At 42.3% G+C, this 27327-nt stretch overlaps 1 protein-coding gene across 6 annotated transcripts in view; it reads left to right on the top strand.

Annotated features, from left to right (window-relative positions):
- DCTN1 (dynactin subunit 1) overlaps positions 1–27327 on the top strand; it is a 1327898-nt gene that overhangs the window by 266907 nt on the left and 1033664 nt on the right. For all 6 annotated transcript variants that reach the window (XM_069632341.1, XM_069632339.1, XM_069632344.1 and 3 more), the window contains exon 2: positions 26065–26313. In XM_069632341.1, coding sequence (XP_069488442.1) covers positions 26065–26313 — 249 coding nt within the window. The remainder of the gene's footprint in view (positions 1–26064; positions 26314–27327) is intronic.

Below are 27327 nucleotides of genomic sequence, written 5' to 3'. Positions count from 1 at the left end.
GGCTGAAGGGCTGAGTCTCTCAAGACTTTAAACATTTATCTGCAGCTGACCCAGATATGTTTCAGTTAATTCAGGACCTTTACCGTAGTACATGCAGTTATTTCTTTGAAATGGTGATCTACTCCGATTTGACACTTCTTGCACATTTGCACCTCACCCTATCTCTTCCAGAGCCATGACATTGCCCTTCCCACACATAAAGCCACACAGCCTCCCTCAGGCCACACAACCAAGTGAAAATCATGCTTCAACCAGCCAATTAACACACATGGCACTCGCACCAGACACCACTTCCGTGGCTCCTCTATAAACTGCTCCCCTGACTCCGCCACTGAGCCTAGAAGTCTGTCTACTGACCACTCCATCACAACAGGAAATAAGTATGAATTTCCCAGTCGCAGCCCTGCTTACTCTCCCACCCCTCCTCTCACCTCTGTATCCCCTCATAGCTCAGAACATGTTCTCCTCTTCTCACCCCTCACACACCTCTATTAATCACTACACCACCAATACCCAGAGGACACTGACCTCGCAATCCTTTTTTTTTTTCTTTCTTCCTCTTTCTCCCCTCTCTCGCCCTCCACCCCCTTCATGACAACTATCACTGCTCCAACCCTCTCCCACCCTTCCCCCCACTCCACAATAGAACCATCAGGGCAGGTGGCATTCCTATCCTAAACCAATCCTACTTCTCCATCTCGCACGCTGAGACACAAGCCTTCAACTCGGACTGCAAATCCCTCCTTGTAAACTTTCTTCTCAGTTTCCTACTTATATCTAGTCTCCTGGGCTACAACAGACATTTCACTAAAAATCTCTGTTACTCTTTAGCTGCCATATTGGTCTCTCACCACTCCCTCACACTGCCAGGGGACTCCAACATCTGGTTTGACGTCCCACATTACCCTATGACACAACCCATTCTGGACAACCTTGAATCCATACATTTTACACAAATAGTATTAGGACCTACCTACTCTGCAGGTGACATCCTAGATGCAATTTTCAGCTCTCCTGAACTGATCACCAGTTTGGACAAGCCATGAAGCCATTTCTTCACTGTATCAAACGCAGACCGACCTTCCTCCCCGACAGCCCAGGGCCTCCCACACACGCCCCTCTGTGGAATAAATTCAAAATAACTCCAGACCTGGCAGACAGCCTGCTTGTTTCGCTGCCCTCCCTACCACTCCATTCAGCTCTCCATTCAAAACGTTGACGAGTGGCTCACAGAAGCTCTCACACCTATCAGACCCTTCTCCAACATGGCTTCTCCCCACCTGATGGACTACCTCAGCTCTCAAATCCCAGCACCACAGCCAAAAAATAATTCTACTGGAGTAAAATCACCAATGTCCCCAACACCTGTAGTGAAATAAGGTCCCTTTTTGCACCACCCCCCCATACCCAATTACTCTGTAACTCTCTCTCAGACCACTTCCACAACATAGCCTTGGAAAGAAACCTTGCCATTGGCACTAAAATAGCTTTGCTCACGCCCCACTCCCCAGCAGCTACAACCAGGCTCTCCTGCCCTGCACTCACTCGCTCTTCTCTTCATTCTCTCCTATCTACGACTCTGAATTTTTACAGCTAACAGCCGTCTCTCAGTATCCCCTCAACACCCCTGTCGTCCTACTCTTCTAAAATGAATCTTATACTCAAAATGTGCTGGCAACATCGCCAAATCCATTATTTGTCCCTCACCTCGGCACTTCCCCAGCAGATTTCAAGACCTCGTACATCAACCCTTGCTGAAAAAACCCACCCTCAACCCATTGTAACGACCAACTACAGACTTTTCTCAAACAACCATCTCAATCCGGCTTCATTTATTTCTCATTTTTGGCGAAGTTGCTGTCGGTCGGCTCAAATTGATGTGAGACTTTCGACCAGCCACCACCCTCAAACCGACGGACAAACCGAGAGGACCAATCAAACTCTGGAACAGTATTTGCGCTGCATGCTACAACAAACTGAAAAAACTTGGAAAGATATCCTTTGGATAGCCGAATATGCCTACAATAACTCTGTCCACTCGGGAACTGGGAAGACCCCGTTTTTTCTTTTATACGGTAGTCACCCTCGAACCTCGGAGTTGGATCCACTCCAAGATCTTGTAACACCAGCAGTAGACCACCTGCATTCTACAATCACCCAAGCCTTTAAGGAAGCCGTTTCACACCTTCAAAGGGCTAAAGAACAATACAAGAAAGGAGCAGAACAACATTGGAAGGAAGCCCCCCAATATCAAGTAGGAGATCAAGTCTGGTTATCCACCAAATATCTACCTCTAAAAGGACCACGCACATTCAACCCAAGATACCTTGGTCCCTATTCCATCACTACCATAGTAAATCCAGTAGCGGTCAAGTTGGACTTGCCCCCTCACCTGAAGATACATCCGGTCTTCCACGTCTCTCTATTAAAACCCGTGCAACCTCAAACCCGACTAACTACATCTCCAAAACCTATTCTAGTTGATGGAGAACTCGAGTTTGAAGTCAAAAGCATCCTGGATTCCAAGATCTCCAAATCTAAACTATTTTACCTGATTGACTGGAAAGGCTACGGTCACCAAGAAAGATCCTGGGAACCTGCAGAATATGTCCACGCGCCTCGTCTAATCAAAAGATTTCATCGAAAATTTCCTAACAAGCCCAAACCCTCGGAGAAGCCCGGTTTGGGAGGGGCCTTGAGGGGGGGTGGTGTCATGATCTCTGCTTCCAAAAGATCAGGACTTGCCCGACTCCCTTGGAAGCAGACCCATAACCCCGGTTCCGAGTGTCAGCCAGTCCCAATTGGGACCTTTTGGACCATGTCCTGGCGCCAGTGGCACCAGGCTCATAAAGATGCCCAGTCCCAGCGCTGGAAGCGCCGGGCTCATAATGCTTGGGTGGACTTACCTGCAGCAGACCATGCTGCTTACTTACCTGCCAGTTGAACCCCTGATCCTCTTCTGTTTGGGACTACTTTTCCTGTTGGGTGGGGCAGGAGCCACTCCCTAGGTTCAGAACACTGGAACTATTCTGGAAAGCAGGAACTCTTTTCTTACCTAGGCGTGGCTGTGGAAGGAGACGCCTAAGCACTACAGGAGGCTATTTAAACCACACCCGATGGATGAATCTTGCTTTGCGTTATTCTGCATCCTCTGCAGCAGAACGCTCATCATGTCTTCTGCATCTGATCCTGGGCCTAAGGGAAAAAGGCTTACCATCCTGAATCCAGTCTTCAGCAACACCTACAAAGACAAGAAAGAACAGGTTAGCATTACGGTCTTCAGTGACAGCGCTTCTCTTACCTGGTCCATCGGCTGTCACCAACGCCTCGCGCTGCATTCCGGCATCTGAAAGACAAAGGCTTACCTACTCTTCACGTGCTCCGGAGGTCTTCGCACTGCATTCCGGCATCTGAAAGACAAAAGCTTACCAACTCTTCGCACGCTCCGGAGGCCTTCGGCGCTGCATCCCGCATCTGAAAGACAAAAGAAGGTGCGTTTAAAGACATTGGGTAACTTTATTACTCACGTGCCAGTACTCCTTCCCACGCCGAACCCAGTGGGTATTCCGGCACCCTTCAGCAGCTCCGAACTTGTACCTGCAAGATAAAAGGACAGTTAGTGCACATCGTGAAGCAGGCAACAAGCGCTTACTTACGTGCTTCCAGGCGCTTCTATTCCTCACACGGGTTCCATCCTCAACTCACTTCAGCCCGTCATCCGCCATCGCCGGAACCCTGCAAAACAAGAGACATCATTACAAAAGACTTTTAAAGACATTTGAAATACTCGGAACTTACCGTTCGTGCAGTAAACGACGGACAGCAGTCCTCTGAGGTCAAGAGGCCTGCACCCTTATCCAGTGAAGAAACTGGTTACGGCACCCTGCCCCGAGGCAGATAGAGAGCTCGGCGTTCACTTACCTAAGGTGAGAGCGTTAACCTTTGGGGTTCTACAGGAGAAGAGAAGGGGAAGAAGAGAGAGACACCCAATAACCCCAGTTCATTAATCCCATATTTTCTATCTGCAGACATCTTACTCTTCGAGTCAGACATACAGTGCACAGAGGTCCAGCCCAAAGAGCCAACCGTGTGTTACACATCACCTTTGAAGATACGGTATTCGCCCAGTCAAGACCGGCGCCTCTGCGGGAATCAGGTGAGCGTTACACGTTCTAGAATCCTCCTTCAAATCTCGCATCTCGGACTTTAGTCCTCCAAGGGCATTCAGCCACAGCACCTTCAGGCCATATCCATGGCAGTGGTGCTATACAAATGTCATATAACATTACATAACATGTTACTGATGTCCATCACTGTTCCCTCTTTAACTTATGTTTTTGTTCTTCACTCTGATTCCACTACTATTCTTTTATCCTCGATCATGGCATTTTCTCTCGATGCTCGCCACCCTATTTTGCCTCTGGGTTTCTTTGCATAAGCATCACCAACCTTGGCTGACATCTTCATGCTTCTTATAATTCCCTTCTCAACCTGAATGCTGCTGGCAGAAATATCCCTCCCTGGCGGGAATTGTTGCTCTTTATTCTTTGTTCCTATTATCATCTCATTTATTTCACGCTAAACAAAACTATTTTATTTATTATTTTTTGTAACGCGCCAACATGCCCGTGGGCCTCAGGGCGCACACTGAACAGAACAAGGACGAAGACAACAGGCATTAAAACAGAAGGATAGAAGAGTCAGAGGATTCCACGTTGAAGAAGTGCGTCTTTATAGCATGCTTGAACGCGGTATAACTTTGGATCTGCCGTATCCTAGCTGGAAGTGTGTTCCAAAGAAGGGGACCGTGAGCATCAAGGGTAGTACCTCCAAATTTGGCTGTCCTAAATTTAGGATGTTTGAGAATGATCGCGGAGGAAGAGCAAAGGTTCCTCACATTGGGTTTGGTGCTAATGCGGGATGACCGATAGATGGGACTTCTTAGATTTAGGCATTTGTGGGTCGTGATAAGCATCTTATGTGTTATGAAGTGTTTGACGTGAAGCCAGTGGAGTTTTTTCCTAAAGGTAGAAATGTATGTATGACGAGACTGATTGAAAATGTTACGCACGGCATTATTCTGTGCCACTTGTAAGGATTAGATATTAGAGGCTGAGGTGCCCGCCAAGAGACTGTTATAATAGTCCAATCTTGAATTAACCAGTGCAGTGGACAAAAGAGCACAGTTCTCTTCCGAGATGAATGGTCGAATATATCTTCTTCTCTTCTTTATAAGACCACAGCTGGATGTAATGCAGGAAACATGGGATTTCATGGAGAGTTCTTCATCAAGAATTACTCCTAATGTCTTAACTTTCTTTTGAACGATAATGGTATTGTTGGCTATATGGAAACTGTCGTAGTTAGAATCAAGTTTCGCCCGAGTGTTTTTATATTCCACGATAAGGAGTTTGGTTATTTTATCGTTCAGGGCAAGAGAATTGCAGGCCATCCAATCTTGTATGGCTTTGTATATTTTATTGATGGTTTCCGTGTCACTGCTAAACAACACTATCCATTTCATCACTTCGCCTTCGCTTCTTGCTTCATTTTCTCTTCTTAATAATCTGCTGGCTCTTCATGTTGCTGATGCTATTGTGAATTATTCACTCTGCCTCAGAATTTTGCTTCTTACTTTACTTCTGAAATTGATAATTTACATTCTTTTTTCATCTCTATTCTCCAATCCCTTCTTCCTTCTACATTTTCGTGAGTCTCTCGAGTTTCCTTTTGCTGTCCCTCTTGATCCCCTGTCTTTAGCACTCCTCTTCAGCACATCCTCCTCTTCTTCCTAACTAATAGGCCTTTTTTCTCTTCCTCCCTTTCATTCTAGGCATTTATTCACATTCAACTCCTCTCCATCTTGTTTCAAAATCTAATCTTCCTTCCTCCTCAATCTGTTTTCTGGCCTGCTCGCTCGCCTTAAACTTCCCTTGTTCATGTCACTAATTGTCGTACTTCATTTTAAGCAATTTTCATTTCTTATTCTTTTAGACATAACTGCAGCCTTTCATCTGGTTTCTCAATCTATCATCTTGCTTCTCTTGATATCTGTGGCACTGCTGTTTCGGGTTTCACCTATTCCTCTTATTGTTTCTAGTCTGTATCCTTGGCTGGAGGTGAATTATTCACACTTTATTCATAGTATTCTCCTCCCTTCTAGAATTCATTAATTTGGTCTGGATTGTCACTTCTATGATGACGATTTACAAATCTCCTTCTTTTAATTATCAAATGTATACCTCTGTCCCTGATTGCCTGCCTGCTATCAAGCCTATGCTCGCTCATCTCCATCTTGAATCATTCTACATTGGGCATGGAGGGCAAAGGTTTGCTGCATAAAGCCGCTGGTAGCAGTCCAGGTGGCACACGCCAGACTGAGTAAGGAAAAGCGTGGAAATGGCAGCTCTCTATGCATCAAACTCAACACCTTCAGCAGCACTGGACCAACCACTGCACATTGATTGTGAGCAGTTAAGAACAGAGTGGAGGCTATCTGAGCTTGCATTGAAAGTACTGCTCCATAAGAACATAAGAAATCTGAGAAAGTGTTCAGGACTATGCAACCTCAACACAGTGGAGACTATGAGCTTTCTTTTGTTAATTCCTGACGGGACAGAGCAGAAGTATGGCCAGGTAGGGACAGCTACATTGGAGCCTATTGTATCCCTGGCTGTTCCGACCTAAACCCCTTGTAGATCCTTCTCTGGGAAGAGGCAGTTTAGTTACCTAATGTTGAGCCTCTAAATAGATATGTAAATTGTTGCTCTTCAAGTGTAGTTGGCTTTTCATGATCCAACACTAGGCAGCGGGCAGTAGCCCCTTCTGCACGCCTCTGCCACCGGTGTTGTGAAATAAGGCTTGTTATAAGTGAGCAGCGGCATTGTGTGGTACAAAGGATTAACTCTTTAAATAAACACATGCACTGTAACTCATAGTATTATAATGCTGCATCTGTTTGCAGCCAGCCTTATTATTTCTGGTGACATCCTGCACTATTTAGTGCTCCTTCTGTTTAATAAATCCAAACACCAATTCATACTGTAATCCTATCCTGGGCTTTGGCTCACGTGGCCCACGTCCTATTGTGTATTAAATCATGTATCCTAACTCTAACTCCAATCCTAACTTTTAGACTTGTTCTAATCCCAACTCAAACAAACAAGCTATTGCAATTCTAAGACTGTCCCCCGAATGTTGTCAAACCATCATATGGGCCTCACCTAATGGCTATTCACATGTGTTACTTTCTGCAGTGTATGGGAACTTGTGTTCTATAGTGTACAGGAGGAGGAGGAGGTATTGAAAAGTTACATTTAGAATTGCTGCTAATCGCAATGGTTTTTCAATGCAAAAAATATTTGAGTTAATTTCCCTTAGGAGTAGATAAACTAATGTACTGTGCCTACAGGACTGGCAGGAGGTTCTACATTTGTCACGGCCGGATAACGCAGGATAAATTTACATCTGGTGTTGCTTTTGTTTTCGAAAGATGCAGTTCGCATTCCCAATGGGTCTTGATTGACTTTGAGTCTCGTCTCTGCTCTGATGGAGGAATTGATATTACGTTCATGATTGTTTGCTCTAAAGAAGGTCTGTGCACAGGTACTGTTGACCACAGTGCTGCGTTTGGCACAGCGGACCATTACTTTCTAATTCACCTCCTAAATGAGTCCATGGACATTTCTGGGGTTTTCTTTATTTTTGTGCACCTAAACCAATAATCTGAAACTGGGGCTTTTAATGTAGCATCTATTTAACGATCATACCTTTCACCAATCTATATACATTTAAATATGGCATGTGCATTCCCATATCCTTACCATAAAGTGGGATTCTACATGTATTCATACAGAATCAGTCTCGGCTTCAAACTAGAGAAAGGTAATAGAAACTGCAGGAAGCCCTGTTTAAGACCCCCATTTATGATTACATTCTCCATGCAAGCGCCCATGTTGCTTAATCTTACCTTCACACTTGTGTCTTCATATAGTTGCCCTATAGGATTTAGTAGACAGGCACACCCCAATCAAAAAGGGCCTTGGAATCAACATATACACCATTTAACAGAGGGCTATTTTGCTAAGGACTGCCTTAATGAAAATATTCCAGGTCAGAATGGTGTGGGATGGTTGCCAGACATTTCGTCGAAAAAAATTGGTCGACCAGACAAATGGTCGAACCAATTTGGTCGAAAACCAAATGGTCGAAATTTTCCCCCCAACCCCCTTTTTTTCTCTAAAAACCCCTTTTTTTAACTAAACGAAAACCCGAAAAATAAATATATAAATAAAAAAAAAAATTCGACCATTTGGTTTTCGACCAAATTGCGTCGACCAAATTACAGTCGACCAGTTTTTTTTCGACGAGTTGACTGGACACTGTGTGGGATGTTGCAGATCCTGCTCGAAACCCAGTTTGGAATATACTTGAGAGATTTGTTTCATCAAACCATTGTCTCAGCAGTCTTAATATAATGACCGCAGATAGTTTTCTTGGGACATCCATCAAAGAAAGTATCCTATAATTACTGGGATCCATTCTCGATCATTTTAAAAATAGGTGTAAGTACTGCCTACTTCCAGGATTCTGGTATTTTACTTTCCACACATACCTTTCCTAAATAATGTCGTCGATATAGTGGTCCATATGTCGGTGTCTCTTTTTAACACCACGTTTGCAAGGCTATCTGGACCCGGAGCCCTAGATTTCTTTAAGCGTCTAATGTCCATCACAACATTAACGTGGGAAAAAAAACGGTCTACAGCCACCATTATTTGCCTGATGTTGGCTACTCTCGCTACTTACTGCACCACTCTAGTGTGACCTAATGTACTTAACCCACTCATATTCACTAATTGGGGTTGTAACTACTTCCGACTTGGGGTAACTGCCAGCTTTGAACAGATTACACATTTTACTTGTATTTCTGCTGTTTAGAGATTGAAATATATTTTTCCCCTGTGGATTTTGAATTAAATCCCTCCATCTCTTTAAACAATTTAGATTAATGTATTTGCAACTTTTTTGTTGGCTATTCCCCTCTCGTTCATATCTAGGCCACTTTCTCTATTTCTACGAATACCCCTTCTCATTAAAAATGTTGCATCACAAATTGCTTTACCATATCTTTTAGCGTTCCCAGTGCCATGTTTAACCTAGTACCTACGCCCTTGCTCAGCGGTTCTGGTAGTGAGGTGCATAACCCAGTTTATAATGCCAATGGCTGTCATTTTATTTAGTTCTAACAGGACACTCGAATCTATTAAGTACAACTGATTGCTCACTTTATTTAAGTTACTGGCTGTCAAGCTAATCCGGTTACTGCCATTGTTAATGTCAACATCCCTAATCATGTTACTATTTCTGGTGGTGTTTAATATTCATCTTTAACCTCACTACTGCATGATCGCTATAATCGTTGGGGAACACAGAGTTTGACAGACCGAGTGGCAGCTTCCAAATTACCAGAGAAATAATCAAGTGGCTTTCTTGTTCCCGCTTTGCCACGTGTACCCTCGCGGTACATCTCCACACAGTCTACCATTCAACATGATCAACTCCCAGCCTGTTACTCTTACTTTGTGTCATAATGCTTTCAGCATTAAGAAGGGCCTTTTCTTCTGTTACGTTTTTATCTATACAATGATCATTTAGAACTCCTCCCAAAAGCACTAACTTGCCACCATGTTTTTCCTGCCAATCTAACAAAAATCTCTGAGATTTACTCAAGAATTCCACCGGTAAAGGAACCTCCAGGGGACCATAAACATTCCGAACCAATAGCTTTTTTTATAGAGCAATTATCCTTCACTGTTAACACAACAGTCAATGCGTTATTCTCCTCCCTATCCTTGCCATTATCCCACCAGACGGTCGTCCATGGGGGCCTTTTGTAGCCTGCTTTGTAAGATGTTATATCCGTCCAGATAAAAGTCGTTTGTTATCCAACACTCTTCAATCATAAATATGGCATTATCTAACAAGAAAGCAAGCAAACCATTTGAATTACATAAATGGTTAAACCCCCGAGGGTTTCAAGAAAGCACATTACCCATTCATGGTCTGTCAAACGGTTTCACAGGTAAATAACCAGGTTACCAATCCCACTCATTTGCATTCCTGTCCAACCTTTCCTTGACTACCTTTCGAACCTGCCCATTTATGGTTATCTTTAATTCAGGATATTTTATTTCCATAAGCCGTCCTGATTTAGTGCTGGGCATCTAAATCCTATCCCATTTTTTAAAAATTACCCAGATGTTTTCCAAGAAGTTGCACTGTGTCCCCTAAATAACAAAGGACCTTAGTAGCCCTATTACTGGTATTTTTCATAATCTCAACATACTCAATGTCTCTAGAGTTCAGCACCTGAAGAGTTAGAATAAGTTGAACTAGATAATGTACGACCTATTTATCCTTGCTAATTGTGAAATGCTTACAATATAAGTCACTTTTACAATGAGCCTGCCCGTCACGGAGGCGCAATTGAGCGTGACCTGCAGAGTCAGGAGAGGTGTCGCCTCCAGTGTTATTATCGCCATTATTCTCAGCACTATCTAGGGCAAAGGAAATAATACCCTTTGCCAACGGGGAACGTTTATCAATGCCTTTCTGTCGCAGTGCTATTTAGGGGTTTACCATCTGTAGCTTCCGAGGATGCAACTTTAGTCACACCATGGTCCTCTTTCTTAATGACCCAACTGGTTTAAATTCCTATTTATTTCATTATTCTTTGCAATTGACTGGTCACCTTTTTCCTTTCCTCCTTAGTTTTCAGTCTGTGTTACCTGATACCTCGGCCACACTTTCTAATGTTACCACATTTATAACACCTGCACGTATCTGCTATCGTGCACTAACTACTCTAAAACACATTGGACAACACTTCTGCCATTAAAATGCAGCTCTCCCCCACGATATAAATTCTGTCTGGCTGCACACGTGATTGTCCTGCTCTCGCATTCTCTCCATACTACCTCTCTGCACGCACCCACATGCTTTCTCGACATGGGCACTCGCAGGGACTTGGCCACCCCTACATATCTTGCATGCATTCTATAATTCTCTGACGAGTTAAACATACCAGGACTTCTGTCCAACCACACCAATGGTGAAAGGTGCTTTACAATTGACAATTACATGACATTACCTAACAGCCTTAGATTTCCCCCCTTTTCTTTTTTTTTTTTTTAACTTTCACACATTCAGTTCTTTCAACCTTTTACGCTCTTTTCTGGTAACAAACCACCTTAGGGAATTTTCACAATCCTCCTTTCTCTCCCTATCAATGCTGTTAATATCGCCATACCCCGATATGATGACTATTTCATTCTTGTCAACAGACAATTCGGCATTAGACCCTTGATGCTCATTACTCAAGTTTGCCATTCCCTGAGCACCCTCCTGGCTGAGCCATGCACCCATCTTATCCAATTTATTTTCATTTCGGTGAAGACCACTACTGCGAGCACAGACGTTCTTGTGAATCTTTAGTACAAAGTTTTAATGAAATGTTCACCGCAAATTGTACCGTGGATGGGGTGGACGACGACATTGAGGATCTGGTTGACGTGGATGCTTCGTTGCAATCGCTGAATCTCTAACAAATGTATCAGGAGTTTCTGTAGGGCTTTGGTTGGAGGGCGGTCAAAGGGTCTCCCTCACCAGTAAATAAGAAACCGTCAGTTCCCCCTCTGCCGGTACCTGTTCTTGGCATAAATTGTCAATTAGATCTGTCTGTAGGGAGTAACAAAAATGTAATCAAGTTATTATCCGCTTCTGCGGCTTTAGAGTTCTGTAGCAGAGTTCTGTAGCACTCTACGCTCTCCCTCGTCAGAGGTTTTATTGTGTTCATCCGTCTGAATGACATCTTGCCCGAGGAAAAAGTCTCTAATTTTCACGTTTTCATAGTGTTGCCAATCCCCATTGCCCACCACCTTTTCTGGGGGAGCAGAAATACATCATGCTCTAGCTATACCTACTAAGAATAATACAGACAACTGTTTATATTTGGAAAACCACAATCACATTTATTGGAGCATACAACAATATGGGGGGCAGTCCCAGCCCTAAGTAAATTCACATTTCAATTCCTTAGTCTTCTAAGGTAGCCCATAGGTCGGGCAATGTCATTGTCTTAATGTTACCAGGGACGCTTGTCCCATCCGGTTAGCAGATTAGCGGGCATACGCCTATGATTAATGCTGTGAAGCAGTAATTCTTCAGAACAACTGAATCTTGTTGACGAGGAGTCTCAACTGTCCCTAATGGACTCGGTGCCTGTCGTCCGAATTTGGCTCCAGTACGGCCATCGAGAAACCACCCACGGCTGAAACCGCAGTGTCCAACTCCTCCCCTGGCTAGTACTGCCCCGAAATGCCGCCTGTGACAGAAAATGGAAAATTAACAGCTGGTACAAAAAGATGAACAAAACAGAGAGACTCGAAATCTGCCGAAAAGCAAAGAAATCCATAATCGTACTCCCTGATGGTGAACTAATCTTAATCAAGATCAAACAGAACCTTTGAATTGAACAACTGAAAACGTACACACCTCAAAATCCGTTGAAAGCAAATAAATCCACAACCTAACCAAATGGGGGACTAACTTAATTTTAATTCAACAGAAACCTTAATTCAACAGAAACCTTAATTACCAATAACTTACCTCTTAACCTCTGTTTTTCTGCTATCCTATTGTAAGGTGAGGGAGGGTGGATCTTCAGGCAGGGGGCTGTGGAAAGAGACTGGGCTCAGCCTTCTTCCCGCCTCATACCCGCTCCCTGAAGCCCAGCCGGATGTGGCTTGGCCCAGAGAAGCCCCTTCCACCTGGGGAGGAGGCAAAGTGGGAGTGCCCCCACAGGAGGAATGTGGCCAGCAGGGCGGCCCGATATGCAGGCTGTCCCTCTAGAACCCCCTCCAGGGGATGGACATCACCTCAAAGTTTGGTGGTGCCAACACAAGTTTCAGTTACTTGAATCTCAACCGTACACAATTCTTACTGGCCATAGTACCATCTGACTTAGTTAGCATCCCACTTTGTGGCGCTTTTTGTATGCTTAGATTTGCTGGTCATATCCAAGACTTCTCAACAGAAATTATACAATAATGTGCAATTAAACACTTGCCGCCTCCACTAGAGCAAACAGAAATAGGGCTTCTTCTTGTTCAGAGCGAGCACCCCCATCAGCACTGCAGCCACGCAGACTGCAAGACTGTAGGTGCACTGCTGATACCCCTTATCCCTATTAAAATTTGCTGTAAACTATATAGGTATGCTACATAACCGTTAGTCTAGGCATCTATATTGATCTTCTGAAGTGTTACCTTGATAAGATTTCAATTGCGGTTTCCCTTTGCTTTCGCAGTTTTCCTCGCAGCATTTCGGCCGTGGGCAAACCAAAAATGGTCGCTTTATAAATGTACGTGATGACGTAGTCGCGTCAGGTAAGCACGACTGCGTCATCATCTGTTCTCTATTTTGCATTGGGAGGCTGAAAATTAGACTAGTATTAGAACACGTATTACGTGATATTTTCTAAAGATGCTAATGCATACATTTCTGCAAATATGTGTATAGCACTTCAGTGAATACTGAAAATAATTAGTCTAATCATACTTATGTACGTGAGGACGTGGTCTTGTTGGGTTAGCGCAACTGTGTCATCTGTTCTCCATTTTGCATTGGGAGACTGAGAAATGCTCTCAATAGACGCATGTTACATGATATTTATAAACGTGCTTATGCATACACTACTGCAAATATGTATACAGCACTACGGTCCATATTAAAAATAATTAATCCACTCATAGTTGGGTTTCTATAGTTACATAAGTATATAGAACTTGGTCCAATAATGTGGTTTTAACCCATTTAGAATTCGTATTGGATTGATTGAACCTTGAATGGTTGCAACCATATAAATTATCATAGTGCTCCCTGTAGGAAAACCCTTATTGGGAGCATGGTATGATATGATATGGCATTTTTTCAAGGCGCGATGCGGCAAGGGAGGGGCAACAGAGGGAAGGCAGACAACGATCCTACTAGGCCAGGTGTCATTCAGATCCCGCAAGTGCATGGGAAGGGGAGGGAGGAGAAGTGCGGGGGCGGGGGAGAGGACAGTGCAGTACATGGGATAAGAATAAATAACAATAGGTAAAGGTACGGCCAGCAGATGGCAAGTGCAAGGGTAAGTGCAGACAACCGGTGTCAAGTGCTGGTAGTGGGACTGTAGGGATACAGAAACAGTCCCCAAGTGTGGGGGTTGCCAGCAAAGTAGTGCAGGAGTGCGACTGGCGGGGGAGGGGACCTGGGCTCGAGATCAGAGGTTGGCCAGGTAACCAGTGCAGTATCGGGTGTCAGCCAGGAAGTCAGCAGGGGAGAGGAGGAGAACAAGCAGAAGCAAACAAAGGTTTTGCAGTGCTTACGGAACCGAAGATGATTCTCCTCAAGTTGCAGGGAGGCTGTTCCAGAGGGAGGCTCCGGCTGAGGAAAGAGATCTACCATCAATGCCTTGCTTGGAGAAGCGACTGACCCTGAGGGAGTTGGAGGCAGATGAGCGAAGAGCTTGCAAAGGAAGGTATTTAGGAAGAGAGAGTTGAAGGTATTGAGGCCCCAGGCCCCAGAAGGCCTTGTGGACGATGCAGAGGGTTTTGAACTTGATCCTCGCAGCCACTGTGAGCCAGTGCCGAGATTTCATTCCTGGAGAGATACGATCCCTGGGCTTGAGCCCAAGGACAATTCTCGCAGTCCTGTTCTGGATAAGTTGCAGAGGGCGGAGAGTAGAAGCAGGCAGATTTAGAAAGAGGCTATTGCAATAGTCCAGCCTAGAGAGAACTGGAGCTCTGGAGACAGTGAGCTTCTGGGGGAAGGAGAGGAAAGGAAGGATACCTCTAAGGAGGTGCAGCTGATAGGGCGACTTCTAAGAGACGTCGGAGATGTGAGGCGAGAAGGAGTGTGTGGAGTCGAAGATGACCCCTAGGTTTTTAGCCTTGCAGGAAGAGGGCCAGGAGAGGCCGGCCAGAGAGCTACAGGAAAGGAGGGAGCAGTAGGTAGTAGTTAGCTATGGCTTTCTTATGATCTTTTGTTTATGCTGTTAAAGGTAATTGAATATAATCCTTTGTTGCTGTACTTTGTTGTTTTTTTTCTAAATTGAAGATCTAGGTAGCACTTGTTACTGATACTAAATATTGATTGACTCATTTTGTGTGTGTTGCTCTAGAGTATACTAGAGAAAAACAGAATAGTCAAGTGCTGTAGGAGGCTGATGAAAAATTAAAAGTAAATGTAAAGTGACATCACATATTCAATAAAGCAAAATATAGAGGCATTCATATCAATGCGAACTGATCACAAAAACTGGTGCATCTCTATATCTGCAAGTCCTGTAAAGCAACTGTCCATTAGTCAGATCCATGATGCTTCTTTGCATCGAAGCAGCTTTTCATGATTTCTCCTTCTTAGGAGCATAGGTACCTTTTTGTTCTAATCTGTAAAAATCTAATTTTGTTCATAGTTACATCGTGAAGATGTTGAAAATGAAAGGTTAACAGAAAACGTATATCTTTTATTTTTTATCGACCTTAAGTGTTCTCCTATTCTGGTTTTGAGAGGTCGAATGGTACTGCCTGTATATATTTTTGGAACATATGCATTTGATACCATAGACCACATATTTTGTGTTGCAATTAATAAAATGTTGAATTTTGCGTATTACACCATTGGGCATCTTGATATCTTTCTTTCCATTTTTTAGAAAGGACACATTTGACAATTTCCACATTTAAAATGTCCTTGCAATGGTGTTTGCGTCCATATTTGCGAGAGCCTGGTGTGTTTTTGTTTTGGTGAAAAATTAGATGGACTCAACATATTTTTGAGATTTTGGGCTTTCCTGAATGTCAAACTCAGTGTGGTATCCAAACATTCTTATAAATATGCCTCTAGTTGCAATATGTACCAGTGTTTGGCTAGAATTCTTCAGATCGTCTGTACATTTGTACTGTAGGTGGTTAGAAATCTTCCTTTGTCATGTTCCTCCCTCATGTTTGGTCATTGTTGGTGAGCGAGCAAATCTGTTCTGTTTCACAAGTTGGTCTTTTGATATATTTTTGTTAGAAGTTTTTTGTTGTACCCTCTTTCTTGAAATTTACGGATCGATGTTTCAGCATGTTTCTCAAATTCCATGATATTGGTGTAGTTTCTTTATGTGTACTCCATTTGAAATCACATGTTGTGGGTGGTTACTTGTGGCATGAATGATGCTGTTTACTGCTGTAGGTTTCACAAATAAGGTTGATTGGATGGTATTATTAGCTATATATAGAGGTAAATCTAGGAAATCTATTTCTGAGATACTTTCTTGGAGGGTACATTTTGTATTTGTAATATTTTGCATTGAGATATTGATGACATTCTTGAAGTTGTTGTTTGGTTCCATTCCATATTATGATTATATCATCAATATACCTTACCCAATATACTATGTTGTTTTCACTAGTGAAAGTTGGGTGTTGCCAGGCATATTCCATCTCAAAGTGACGCATGTTGTAACGCTCACCTGATTCCCGCAGAGGCGCCGGTCTTGACTGGGTGAATGCCGTATCTTCAAAGGTGATGTGTAACACACGGTTGGCTCTTTGGGCTGGACCTCTGTGCACTGTATGTCTGACTCGAAGAGTAAGATGTCTGCAGATAGAAAATATGGGATTAATGAACTGGGGTTATTGGGTGCCTCTCTCCTCTTCCCTTTCTCTTCTCCTGTAGAACCCCAAAGGTTAACGCCCTCACCTTAGGTAAGTGAACGCCGAGCTCTCCATCTGCCTCGGGGCAGGGTGCCGTAACCAGTTTCTTCACTGGACAAGGGTGCAGGCCTCTTGACCTCAGAGGACTGCTGTCCGTCGTTAACTGCACGAACGGTAAGTTCTGGGCACTTCAAATGTCTTAAAAGTCTTTTGTAATGATATCTCTTGTTTTGCAGGGTTCCGGCGATGGCGGATGGCGGGCTGATGAGAGTTGAGGATCGAACCCGCGTGAGGAATAGAAGCGCCTGGAAGCACGTAAGGAAGCGCTTGTAGCCTGCTTCACAATGCGCACTAACTGTCCCTTTTATCTTGCAGGTACAATTTCGTAGCTTTAGAGAAGCTGAAGGGTGCTGGAATACCCACTGGAATCGGCGTGGGAAGGAGTAATGGCACGTGAGTAATAAAGTTGCCCAATGTCTTTAAACGCACCTTCTTTTGTCTTTCAGTTGCGGGATGCAGCGCCGAAGGCCTCCGGAGCGTGCGAAGAGCTGGTAAGCTTTTGTCTTTCAGATGCCGGAATGCAGTGCGAAGACCTCCGGAGCATGCGAAGAGTAGATAAGCCTTTGTCTTTCAGATGCCGAAATGCAGCGTGAGGCGTTGGTGACAGCCGATGGACCAGGTAAGAGATGCGCTGCCACTGAAGACCGTAGTACTAACCTGTTCTTTCTTTGTCTTTACAGGTGCTGCTGAAGACTGGATTCCAGGATGGTAAGCCTTTGTTCCCTTAGGCCCAGGATCAGAAGCAGAAGGCACGAATGAGCGTTCTGCTGCAGAGAATGCAGAATAACGCAAAGCAAGATTCATCCATCGGGTGTGGTTTAAATAGCCTCCTGTAGTGCTTAGGTGTCTCCTTCCACAGCCACGCCTAGGTAAGAAAAGAGTTCCTGCTTTCCAGAAGAGTTCCAGTGTTCTGAACCTAGGGAGTGGCTCCTGCCCCACCCAACAGGAAAAGTAGCCCCAAACAGAAGAGGATCAGGGGTTCAACTGGCAGGTAAGTAAGCAGCATGGTCTGCTGCAGGTAAGTCCACCCAAGCATTATGAGCCCGGCGCTTCCAGCGCTGGGACTGGGCATCTTTATGAGCCTGGTGCCAAGGGCGCCAGGACAGGGTCCAAAAGGTCCCAATTGGGACTGGCTGGCACTCGGAACCGGGGTTATGGGTCTGCTTCCAAGGGAGTCGGGCAAGTCCTGATCTTTTGGAAGCAGAGATCATGACACATGTACAAATTAGCGTAGATGGCACACATTTAGCCCCCATGGCTGTACCTTGCTGTTGGCGATGAAATTGGTTATTGAAGATATTATTGTGAAATGTGAAATTGAACATTTCTGTTAGCATAAGGTTGTGCTGATAGAAACTGATCTTGTTTTAAGGAAGTGGTAGGTGGCATCTATACCCTTATGTAAAATGCTTGTATATAAAGCCGATACATCTAGAGTCATTAGCCTATAGTTTGGTTCCCATATGACAAATTTGTTGTTGGCTTACGTGTTTCGTGTCCTGTATGAATGATGAGAGACCTGCAGCTAAAGGTTGTAGATCGGTTCTGTGAGTGATCCTATACCATTGATGATAGGTCTGCAGGAAGGTAGAGTATGATGAGGCTTATGTATCTTAGGGATTAAATGGATTGTAGCTACAATTAGATACAGGATGTTCATGAAGTTGTGTTCTTGTTCAGCGATCAAACCAGTTTCTTGCCAATGAGTGCTCATAAGCTTCCAATCCTGTACGCGTTTCGGTAAGGGATTCGTTGTTAATTTCTCATAGCATGATTCGTTGTTTAGATGCTTCTGTGCCATTTTGATGTAGTTAGTGGTGTTGATTTAAAATAATGCTTCCTCATCAATTTTAACTGTTATTGCAGGATTGTTTCTTAGTTCTGCTAATGCTCTTTTCTGTTGTTATGACAGATTATAGCACATTTTTGGTTTGTTTCCCAACATATGTTCTATTCTTAGGTCTTGCTGTACTGCTTTGAAGAACATGTCAATTACGTTGTCCGCAGCTAGGTTTGGTATAAACTTAGATTTATGTCTTAATGTTGTCTCTTCAGAGAGATCCGTATTGATGTTGAGGTCACATACAAGTGTTTTGTATAGTATGAGTATCTTGTGGTTCTAGTATGTTAAGCAATGTCACTGTATCTTCTACATGTCCGACTGACAAGTCAGGAGGATTTTCCAGAGTTGGCTTCCTTTTGTTAATGGCCATGTTAGGGAAATGTTTTTTTTAGTTTTAACCGATGGCATAATTTAAAGAGAACTATATTTGTGACAAAGTAGTCTGATACATTAGTTGAGCAAAAAGATGAGCCTTTATTCAGGGCTGTAGACAATTCTGTTGTGAGTTCCTTGTTCATAAGATTGACTACTAAGTTCTCCTGTTAAGGGATGTGTTCCTTGAACAGGTTTGCATCCCTTAGTTTCTTGATTTTTGATTTGGAGCGGCCAGCCGTGCCCCTCCTCCCACTCCTTGTCCTCTTCTTCTGGAAGAGGGATATTGTTGTTGACCAGATCTCTGTTGGTTTCTTGATTGTTGTGGTTGTGAAGTAATTATTAGATTTTTGTGCTTTTTGAATTCTTCTAAAGAATAACTCAATTCTTGGATCTCTTTGGTTGTTGACGATTCCGTTGGGCTGTTTCTTGATCACTGGCTGACTCAACATCCGATGATTGAGGGGAAATCAGTGTTTGTAGTCGTATGATAGACTTAGTTTGAGTTGTTTGGCAATTCTCGTGGTTTGAGTTTGAAAAGTGTATACTCTTTTAAATTTATAGTCTATTTCTTCTCTGACAAATTTCATTTGTTTTTTGATTTTCAATTCTACAGTTTAGTTCGATATATATCATTCATAATTTCATAGTTTTTAAAGTTGGCTTCTGGAAGATTAAGAACATCTATTTCTTACTTGATATTGGTTATATCTTCAATTGTTTTTTCATGTGCTTTTTTTATCATGTTGTATACGTCTATGTATCATTTCTTTAGAAGTGTTCGTAAGTAATTCCTCCCATTGTTTTAGGCCTGTCATGTCTTCTTCATCGAAAGGGGGGAAGATGCAAATCCGTAATACGCGTTGAATTCTTCCCACTTCAAGATATTTTTCCAAAGTTTCACCTCCCACTTATAAAGTTCATTTTTGGGGAATTTTTCTAGTTCAAATAGTTTGCATAAAGATTTATTAGGTACTGAGGTTGTCCAGTACCTAGTAGACTCAAATGAAAAGATGGATCCAAATGTTTTGCGCCAAAGTCAATTTATTGGACTTGATTGTCTGGATTTAATATATATGATTTCTCAAACTTGTTTGTTGTAATAAATCAAACATAACATTTTTGTGTTGAAAATATTGATAGACGTTTACTCTTATTCCTTCGGCATGTGTTTCCCAGTACCTTAGTTGTTGATGGTTCATCAGGAGGGTTTGAAACAAAAACGTTTTGTATAAAGGTGTTGACCTGACACAAAATGAATATAAGGTAATATCAGTGCAGGTGCTACCAGATCTTAAATTAGGAAGTATATGATATTGATTCAAATATTTATGTTGGATTTGCAAAAAATGGATACTCACTTGGAGTTAATGGATGCAGCACTCTCAATATTCTCGATTTTCTGTATACAGTCTTGTCCTTTGTTAAATGGTTGGGTTGACGCTCAACATTTTAGTGCACTGAGATTTTCTTTCTAAAACGGAAACAATAAAGAGATACCCCTTATCCCTATTAGAATTTGCTGTAAACTATATAAGTATGCTACATAACCGTTAGTCTAGGCATGTATATTGATCTTCTGAAGTGTTCCCTTGAAAAGATTTCCATTGCAGTTTCCCTTTGCTTTTGCAGTTTAGATAATGTTACTTGGCCACGTTGGATCTCAGAAGGTGGTCTCCAACATTTTTTCAAAATAGGAAATGGTTGTAGTTTCACCCTAAGTCAGTAGGGGTAATCTAGCATTGGGCCCGCTACCCCTTTGTGCATGGAGCTGGCGTCTGGAACCCGTGGTTCTCCATAATTCTTTTTGACTACAAATCCCACCAGTGCTATCGAGGTTAGTCAATGGTATAGGATCATAGGAGCTGTAGTCCAAAACATCTCGAGAGCTGCAGGTTCCAGACCCCTGGCCTAGAGCAACACAAAACATCACATCCACCCCTCACCGATGAATCCCAGCAAGGCAAACGTGATTCTGTCGTCGTTGGTTGTGCTAGGTCAGTTCAATTTTGGCATGGTGTATAAGTAGGAGGCATTTGCCAGGTACTTCTATTATATGCCCAGTTACTTGACCATTTTACAGCTGCTACTAATGATGGCCTGTTAATACCACTTCCCATGACGTTCCAACGCAGTACTTCTAACACGGTTGTGGAGCGTTTTACTATGTATTCTTTTGTGTTCGGTACTGTGTGGTGTTTTCTGTTTGATCTACATGAGCAGTGACAACTAGTGCTGAATTCAATTTGTGGCTGATTTGTAGTTTGGCGCGTGTGTACTTTTCTTCCCATTCATATTTGTGAGCACAGAGCAGAATTAATTTGTATCTTTGCACACCCAAGGAAAGAAAGATTTGAACATGCAGTTTGTGTAAAACTCAAATTGTGTTTCTTAATCAAAATCAATGTGATAAAAGTTGTTTCTAAACACTGAACATTGATGTGGGAAGATGCTTCAAATATTTGGGAGTGATATTTGATAACATAACTGGTGCATTTGAAGAGTGTACGACCCCGGGCAATGGGATTTCGCGGCACTAGTAAAAGATAGCAAAGGTTAAATTGATGGTGAGCAAAAATTGATGAAAAACCAGTCAATAACTGGCACATGGAAGATCATTGCTGCACTCTGAGGCTTTAATTGGACAGTGGGGGCTGTAGTTTAACTCCCCGCGTTAATGCCTGTACATTAAGACAAATATAGCCCCTCTCCTTATTTCTTGCTGATGTATTGGCTCAAATCAATTTAACTGTGACCTGCTTGGAGGATCCCTTATGGGTTTTCCCATTGGTATTATGATTCAGCAAATTAGGACAAAAGGGGCGTGTCCATCTATTACTAATTTAGCTAAACAAACCTGTTTTCATATGAAGGATAATTCTACACCAACAGTCAAAATACAGATTATTTTCTTCACTGTAACTGTTAAGGCCGTTTTGTAAATGGGACATTGGTATAACATCAACTGTAGGTACATTTTGCAACATTGAAGTTTTGATTGGGATTATGACCTCCTTTTCAGCCAACAAAAGGAGGCTTTAAAGTAAAACGTGTTGAATTTGGATAAAATGAAAACTTCACAATACCTCAAGAAAAAAACGTTATTGCAAGAATATATATATATATATATTTTTTGTTTTTCTTTTAAATGTTGTAGTTTCATTTTTTTAACTTTTCATTACTCGGCCAAATAAAAATAAGTTTTTTTTTTCTTTTTTTTTTTTTTTTAGCTCATAAAAGGTTCGGCCAGGTTGAGAATTTCTTGAAGAAAATGGCATATTGTCAGGATAAGTTTTTGCGATCTGCCATTAAGTAACTCCATCCATCTTTCCTCTGTCTCCATTATTTGTTTGTGTATCTTGTAGTAGCTGCCGAATCTTATTCTTTGCTCAGATAAGTCCTTACATTCCATTACTAGGTGAAAAAGTGTTTTTGGTTTTTCGGTGTCTGAGCAAAAACGGGAAAAATTGTCAGATGGCGCGATTTGTCTGGTTTTTGCTAAGTAGTAGCGGGTTGGAATTATGTTCATTCTGAGCCTCAGATATATTGTGCGAATTTTAGCATCAGGGAAGATGGCCAAATATGCCGGTAGTTCGTTGATGGATCTGAGGTCTGTCACACATTGTAGATTGAGGGAGTATTTTTTTTTTCTTCAAGTGTTTTTATCCAGTCATTTTCCATTATTTTCTTTTTTGCATACTGGGGGCGGAGCGTAAGCATTTCGTGTGAAATTTCTTCTGTTTGCATTAGTTGTTCTAAGTTTGCTTTCCACTTCATAAGGATTGTGTTGTTCATTTCTCCTTCGTGGAACCTCAAGATTTCAATTGCTGGTGTTTTTTCGTCAGTGAGAAGCTTTCGATACAGATCTAGTTGTTTCCATAAAACTATTGAGTTGATGGATTGTAAGGCTATTTCATGCCTAATTCTGGGCATAGGAAAGATAGATGGAAGTTACAAGATCTTACGCCAGAAGAGGGCCTCTAGTTTTGTCCAGGTATGATCTGTTGCATGTATCATTACCTCTGTTCCATAGACTATAGTCAGAATACCTTTTTGTTTGTAAAATGAGGTTATCGGTTTGAGAGAGTATTTCCCAAATTTACGCTGTATCAAATATCCTTGTCTTGCCAAAGATTGAGTTCGTTGTTCCAATTTCATCGTCCACTCTTTTTCACATTTGGATTGATTTATGAAGATACCTAAGTATTTAAAAGTTGTTACTTCTTCCAGCTGTTTACTATTGAGATAGATTTTCAGTTGTTTTCCATTGGTGTTTGGCAGTCTTGTCAGTTGCATGATTTTGTTTTTTTTTTAATTGATAGTGAGTTCATTAAGAAGCATATAAGAGCTTAGTTGATTGAGACTATGTTGTAACCCTGATGGTGTCTTGTCCAGTAGAATTATATCATCCGCATATGTCATTATTTTCACCGGAGTTGAGCTAATCTTCGGCGGATTCAGCGCATCAGGTTGGAGATGAGTCTCAATATATGCAGTATAGAGATTGTACAGTGTTGCAGCCAAGGGGCATCCTTGTTTTAGTCCATTTGCAGCGTTTATGTTAGATGATGTGTGACCTCTTGTGCGTCTTATTGTAATGGAGGTATTTGTGTAGAGTTGTTTAATCGGGCCCAGTATGTCATTAGGGTATTCCCATTTTTCAAGTTTGGCCCAAAGTTTTTGTTGAGAGATCCCATCAAAGGCCATATGAAGGTCCTATAAACGCCATGTACATTTTTGTTTTGCTGTTAATGGCTTCATGTTTTATTAAGTTTAGTAAAAGTAGGTTGATATTAATCCCAACATTTGGGGTGAAGCCGGTTTGTCTTGTGGCGAAGCGCTTTGTTTGGATTGCCCATAGATTCAGTTTTTCCAGGAGGATCGAAGCGAACAACTTTCCCAGGGGTCCAGTAATGCTATTGGGCGGAAGTTGGTCGGGTCATCCTTTGGACCTTGCTTGTGGATGGGAACAATGGTTGCCATTTTCCATGTCTTAGGTATCTGGTTGAGCTTGTTTATAAGTGTTAAGATGTTTTCTATCAGGTTAGCCCATGCTTGCGGATTTTCTTTTAGCATTGCATTTGATGTCCCGTCAGGACCTGGGGCACATGATATATTGAGTTTTTGAATAATTTCGAAAATATCTTGGTGACTGCAAGTTACTGTCCATTTGTCGTTCTGTGGTTGTGGATTACTTTCGCCGTCAGAACGGGCTTTATATATTTCTGTGTAGTGGGCAATCCATTGGTGTTCCGCCACATTTCCTGTTAGTTTTTGTTGTTGAGCAGCATTATTGTTCAAGAGATTCCATAGATCTCGAAGGTTGTGTTTTTTTTTATATGTTTCCAGGATTGCTTCTGCGTCTGATTGTAATAGCATCATGTTGTGATTTTTTTTTTTCATCCAGTGCCTGTATCTTTGTTTGGGCGCTTTTATTTTGACAATTGATTCCTTATCTTTGTTTTGCAAGAATATATAACATAGTTCCAACCTAGTATGCATCGCAGCCCTATCTGGTCTTTTTTCCCAAAATTGTGATACATGCAAAGTTTTGTGTATTTCAGCTTCAACCTACTGGAGACTAGAAGTGCTTGGGGGCCAGTCAAACATGATTAGAATTAAAAGATTGTTTCGAATGTGTTTAAACCATAATGAAGTACAACCTTTATCTTTACTGTGGAGGACGCTTCATTCAAGAGAATAGAGGAGTCTTTGTGAGTTTTGATTTGCTCAGTTATAAAGATCTACAAAGTCATTTGATCAATTGTTTAAAAGGGGAAGAGCTGTCCTTATGCAACCATGGTATTGTTTAGGGGTTCTTAACTATAGGTTTGGTTCGGAATTGCTGGGAGCTATTTTGCTGTTGCTGTTAACCCTGGGAGAACCTGGTTATCTAAAAACCAACAGTTACAATAACCTTATTTTGGTTCCCTTGGAGTGTTTGAGAATGTAAATAAAAGGATTGAGACACATTTAAATATAATGGATCATACCTAATTGGCAAAAAGTGAACATGTTAATCATGTGTAAAAGTTGGATTTACAATGCGCTGTGTATGTGCTTTTGATTCCCCAGCGGGAGCTACTGCCTACAATGTGATTGATGTCCGACACCCAGGAGCTGGTTTTGGCTCCTGCTCATCTAATCCCAACCGCAAGAGCGGTTTCTGTAAAATGAGATGGGTGAAAACTAGATTGCACAGGCGTAAGGGGAGAGTATGAGTCACAGAAAGTTGAGAATGACCCACACTGAACCATAAAAGGAAGAAGAGCGAAACATTTGAATGCAAAAAACAGTTTAAAGTTTAAGACTAGGCAGAATGGTCTCATATGTAAAAGGAAGGGGAAAGGCACTGGTAGAGAAATAATAGTGAGGTCAAATACGGAAGAAAAGGACCCACAGGTGGAATGCGCATCAGGTAGACGATTCAGAGGAACGGCAGATGGATTAACATCTACTAGCAAACTAGTGGCCTACAGCTTCCTTTTTCTGAGAAGGCAAATAACGTTTTTAAAATGCAGCACTCTACAGCGCTATTTCAATGATGAATGGTACCACACCCGAAATGTATTCAATAAATGCTTTCTTTCTGTTAATTTAATCTTTTAAATTAGACATCTTGCTTTGTGTGCGCTGTGGCTTTTTCTTTAAGCTGGAACTGTTCTTGATTGAAAGTGCAGGAACTGAGGCTAACATCACAAGGCTAGGCGGTCTAGGTGTAACAACGGAAGTGGGGTGTATAAGACCATGTATCCCGTTCAGTGTACACAACACAGGCTTTCTGAGGAAGGTCATTTATTTCATCTGTCAAGTGGACAGGGCATTTTGTGTACTTTGGAATCGGCGTGACGGTCCTCCGTCCACACTCTTGGATTACAACTAGAGTACGTAATTACTTAAGTTTGGTTGTTAATGACCCAGTAACAATATTCTCATTGGTAAGTTGTTTCCACTAAGCCATAGAGCATTATACAAATGAGCTCTCTGTTCCTCCAAGAAGCCACCAATTCTAATAAGTGCTTGTTTTCTCTTGATATGCAGACGCCAAGTTCCGCTCCCAGGATGAATGTGGAAGCATCTGGGAAGCCCTTGAAGGTGGGCTCTCGCGTGGAAGTCATTGGGAAGGGACACCGTGGCACAGTGGCCTATGTTGGTGCCACTTTATTTGCCACAGGAAAATGGGTTGGAGTCATCCTCGATGAATCCAAGGGCAAGAACGATGGAACTGTGCAGGGCCGGAGGTACTTCACCTGTGAAGATAACCATGGTATCTTTGTGCGACAGTCCCAGGTACGTTGCTTCACTATCCTATCCAACTGCCATGTTATGCCAGTATATTATTTAACAGCTGTGGGATAAGTGCATGATCATTGTCTGAAGTGTTAACTTGTTGGCAGAGGGTAATAAAAAATAGAGTTAATAAAAAATGGAACACACTGACACCATATTTTCCAAACGTGTCTACCTTGCAGTAAATCCTGTGAAAATGTGTATATTACGCATGTGATTTAGAGCCGAATAGTTTAATGCTGGAAGTGGAACTCAAGATTACATCCTCCAGAGCATATCTTGCTTGCATTATCCCGTTTGCTGATTCTTCTTCTTTTGGACACATATCTAGGTCTCTTCTTTTAATTATGCTTGCTCCATCCCCCCCCAAAGTATCCATTGTTCTGTCTGTATGTTCCAGTCTTTAGGACTCAGCTTCCCACCCTGCTCCCTCTGCTCTTCACCACCTTACTCCCTTATTTCTTCCTCCTTTCCACACTGTTGTCACCATCTTTGCCTACACTTCTCTGACTTTTTTTCTTTTGGTATCATTACTTTCCGCATCCTTACAGCCTCCCAACACTCATTTCATTGTTACATAGTTTGCAACTCACATTCCACGTATTGACCAGTTCAGCAAAAGGATCATTTGACATCAACATTAACACAAGTTAGAGCTAATTTCCAACTTTTACTTGCCTTTAATACAGAACAGCAAACTGCTCTCACGTTTTAGTTTGGTCATTTTGATAGAAGGGGGCCATAATTGTTCTTTGCAACTGAACAGTCATTTATTCTAAAAAGTACTAGGGTTTGCAATAAAGTTGTTCTGCCCGCTGTATGGCCTCACCCGGCCAGAGGCCTTGATGTCCAAACAAGCAGTCTCTTAGCACTATCTCATCTTTCCTCTGCATTTCAGTATCAATAGAATATATCAATCACATGCAGGTGGGGGAGCATCCTATGGTCTCCTTTCTTCAAGCTGTGCTTTATAAAGAAACAACTGTCAAACATGTCCTCATGCCAACATTTTTA

The sequence above is a fragment of the Ambystoma mexicanum genome, chromosome 6q, assembly GCF_040938575.1.
Source record: "Ambystoma mexicanum isolate Mex_15411 chromosome 6q, UKY_AmexF1_1, whole genome shotgun sequence".
NCBI lineage: Eukaryota > Metazoa > Chordata > Amphibia > Caudata > Ambystomatidae > Ambystoma > Ambystoma mexicanum.
This window is presented reverse-complemented; position numbering and strand designations above follow the sequence as displayed.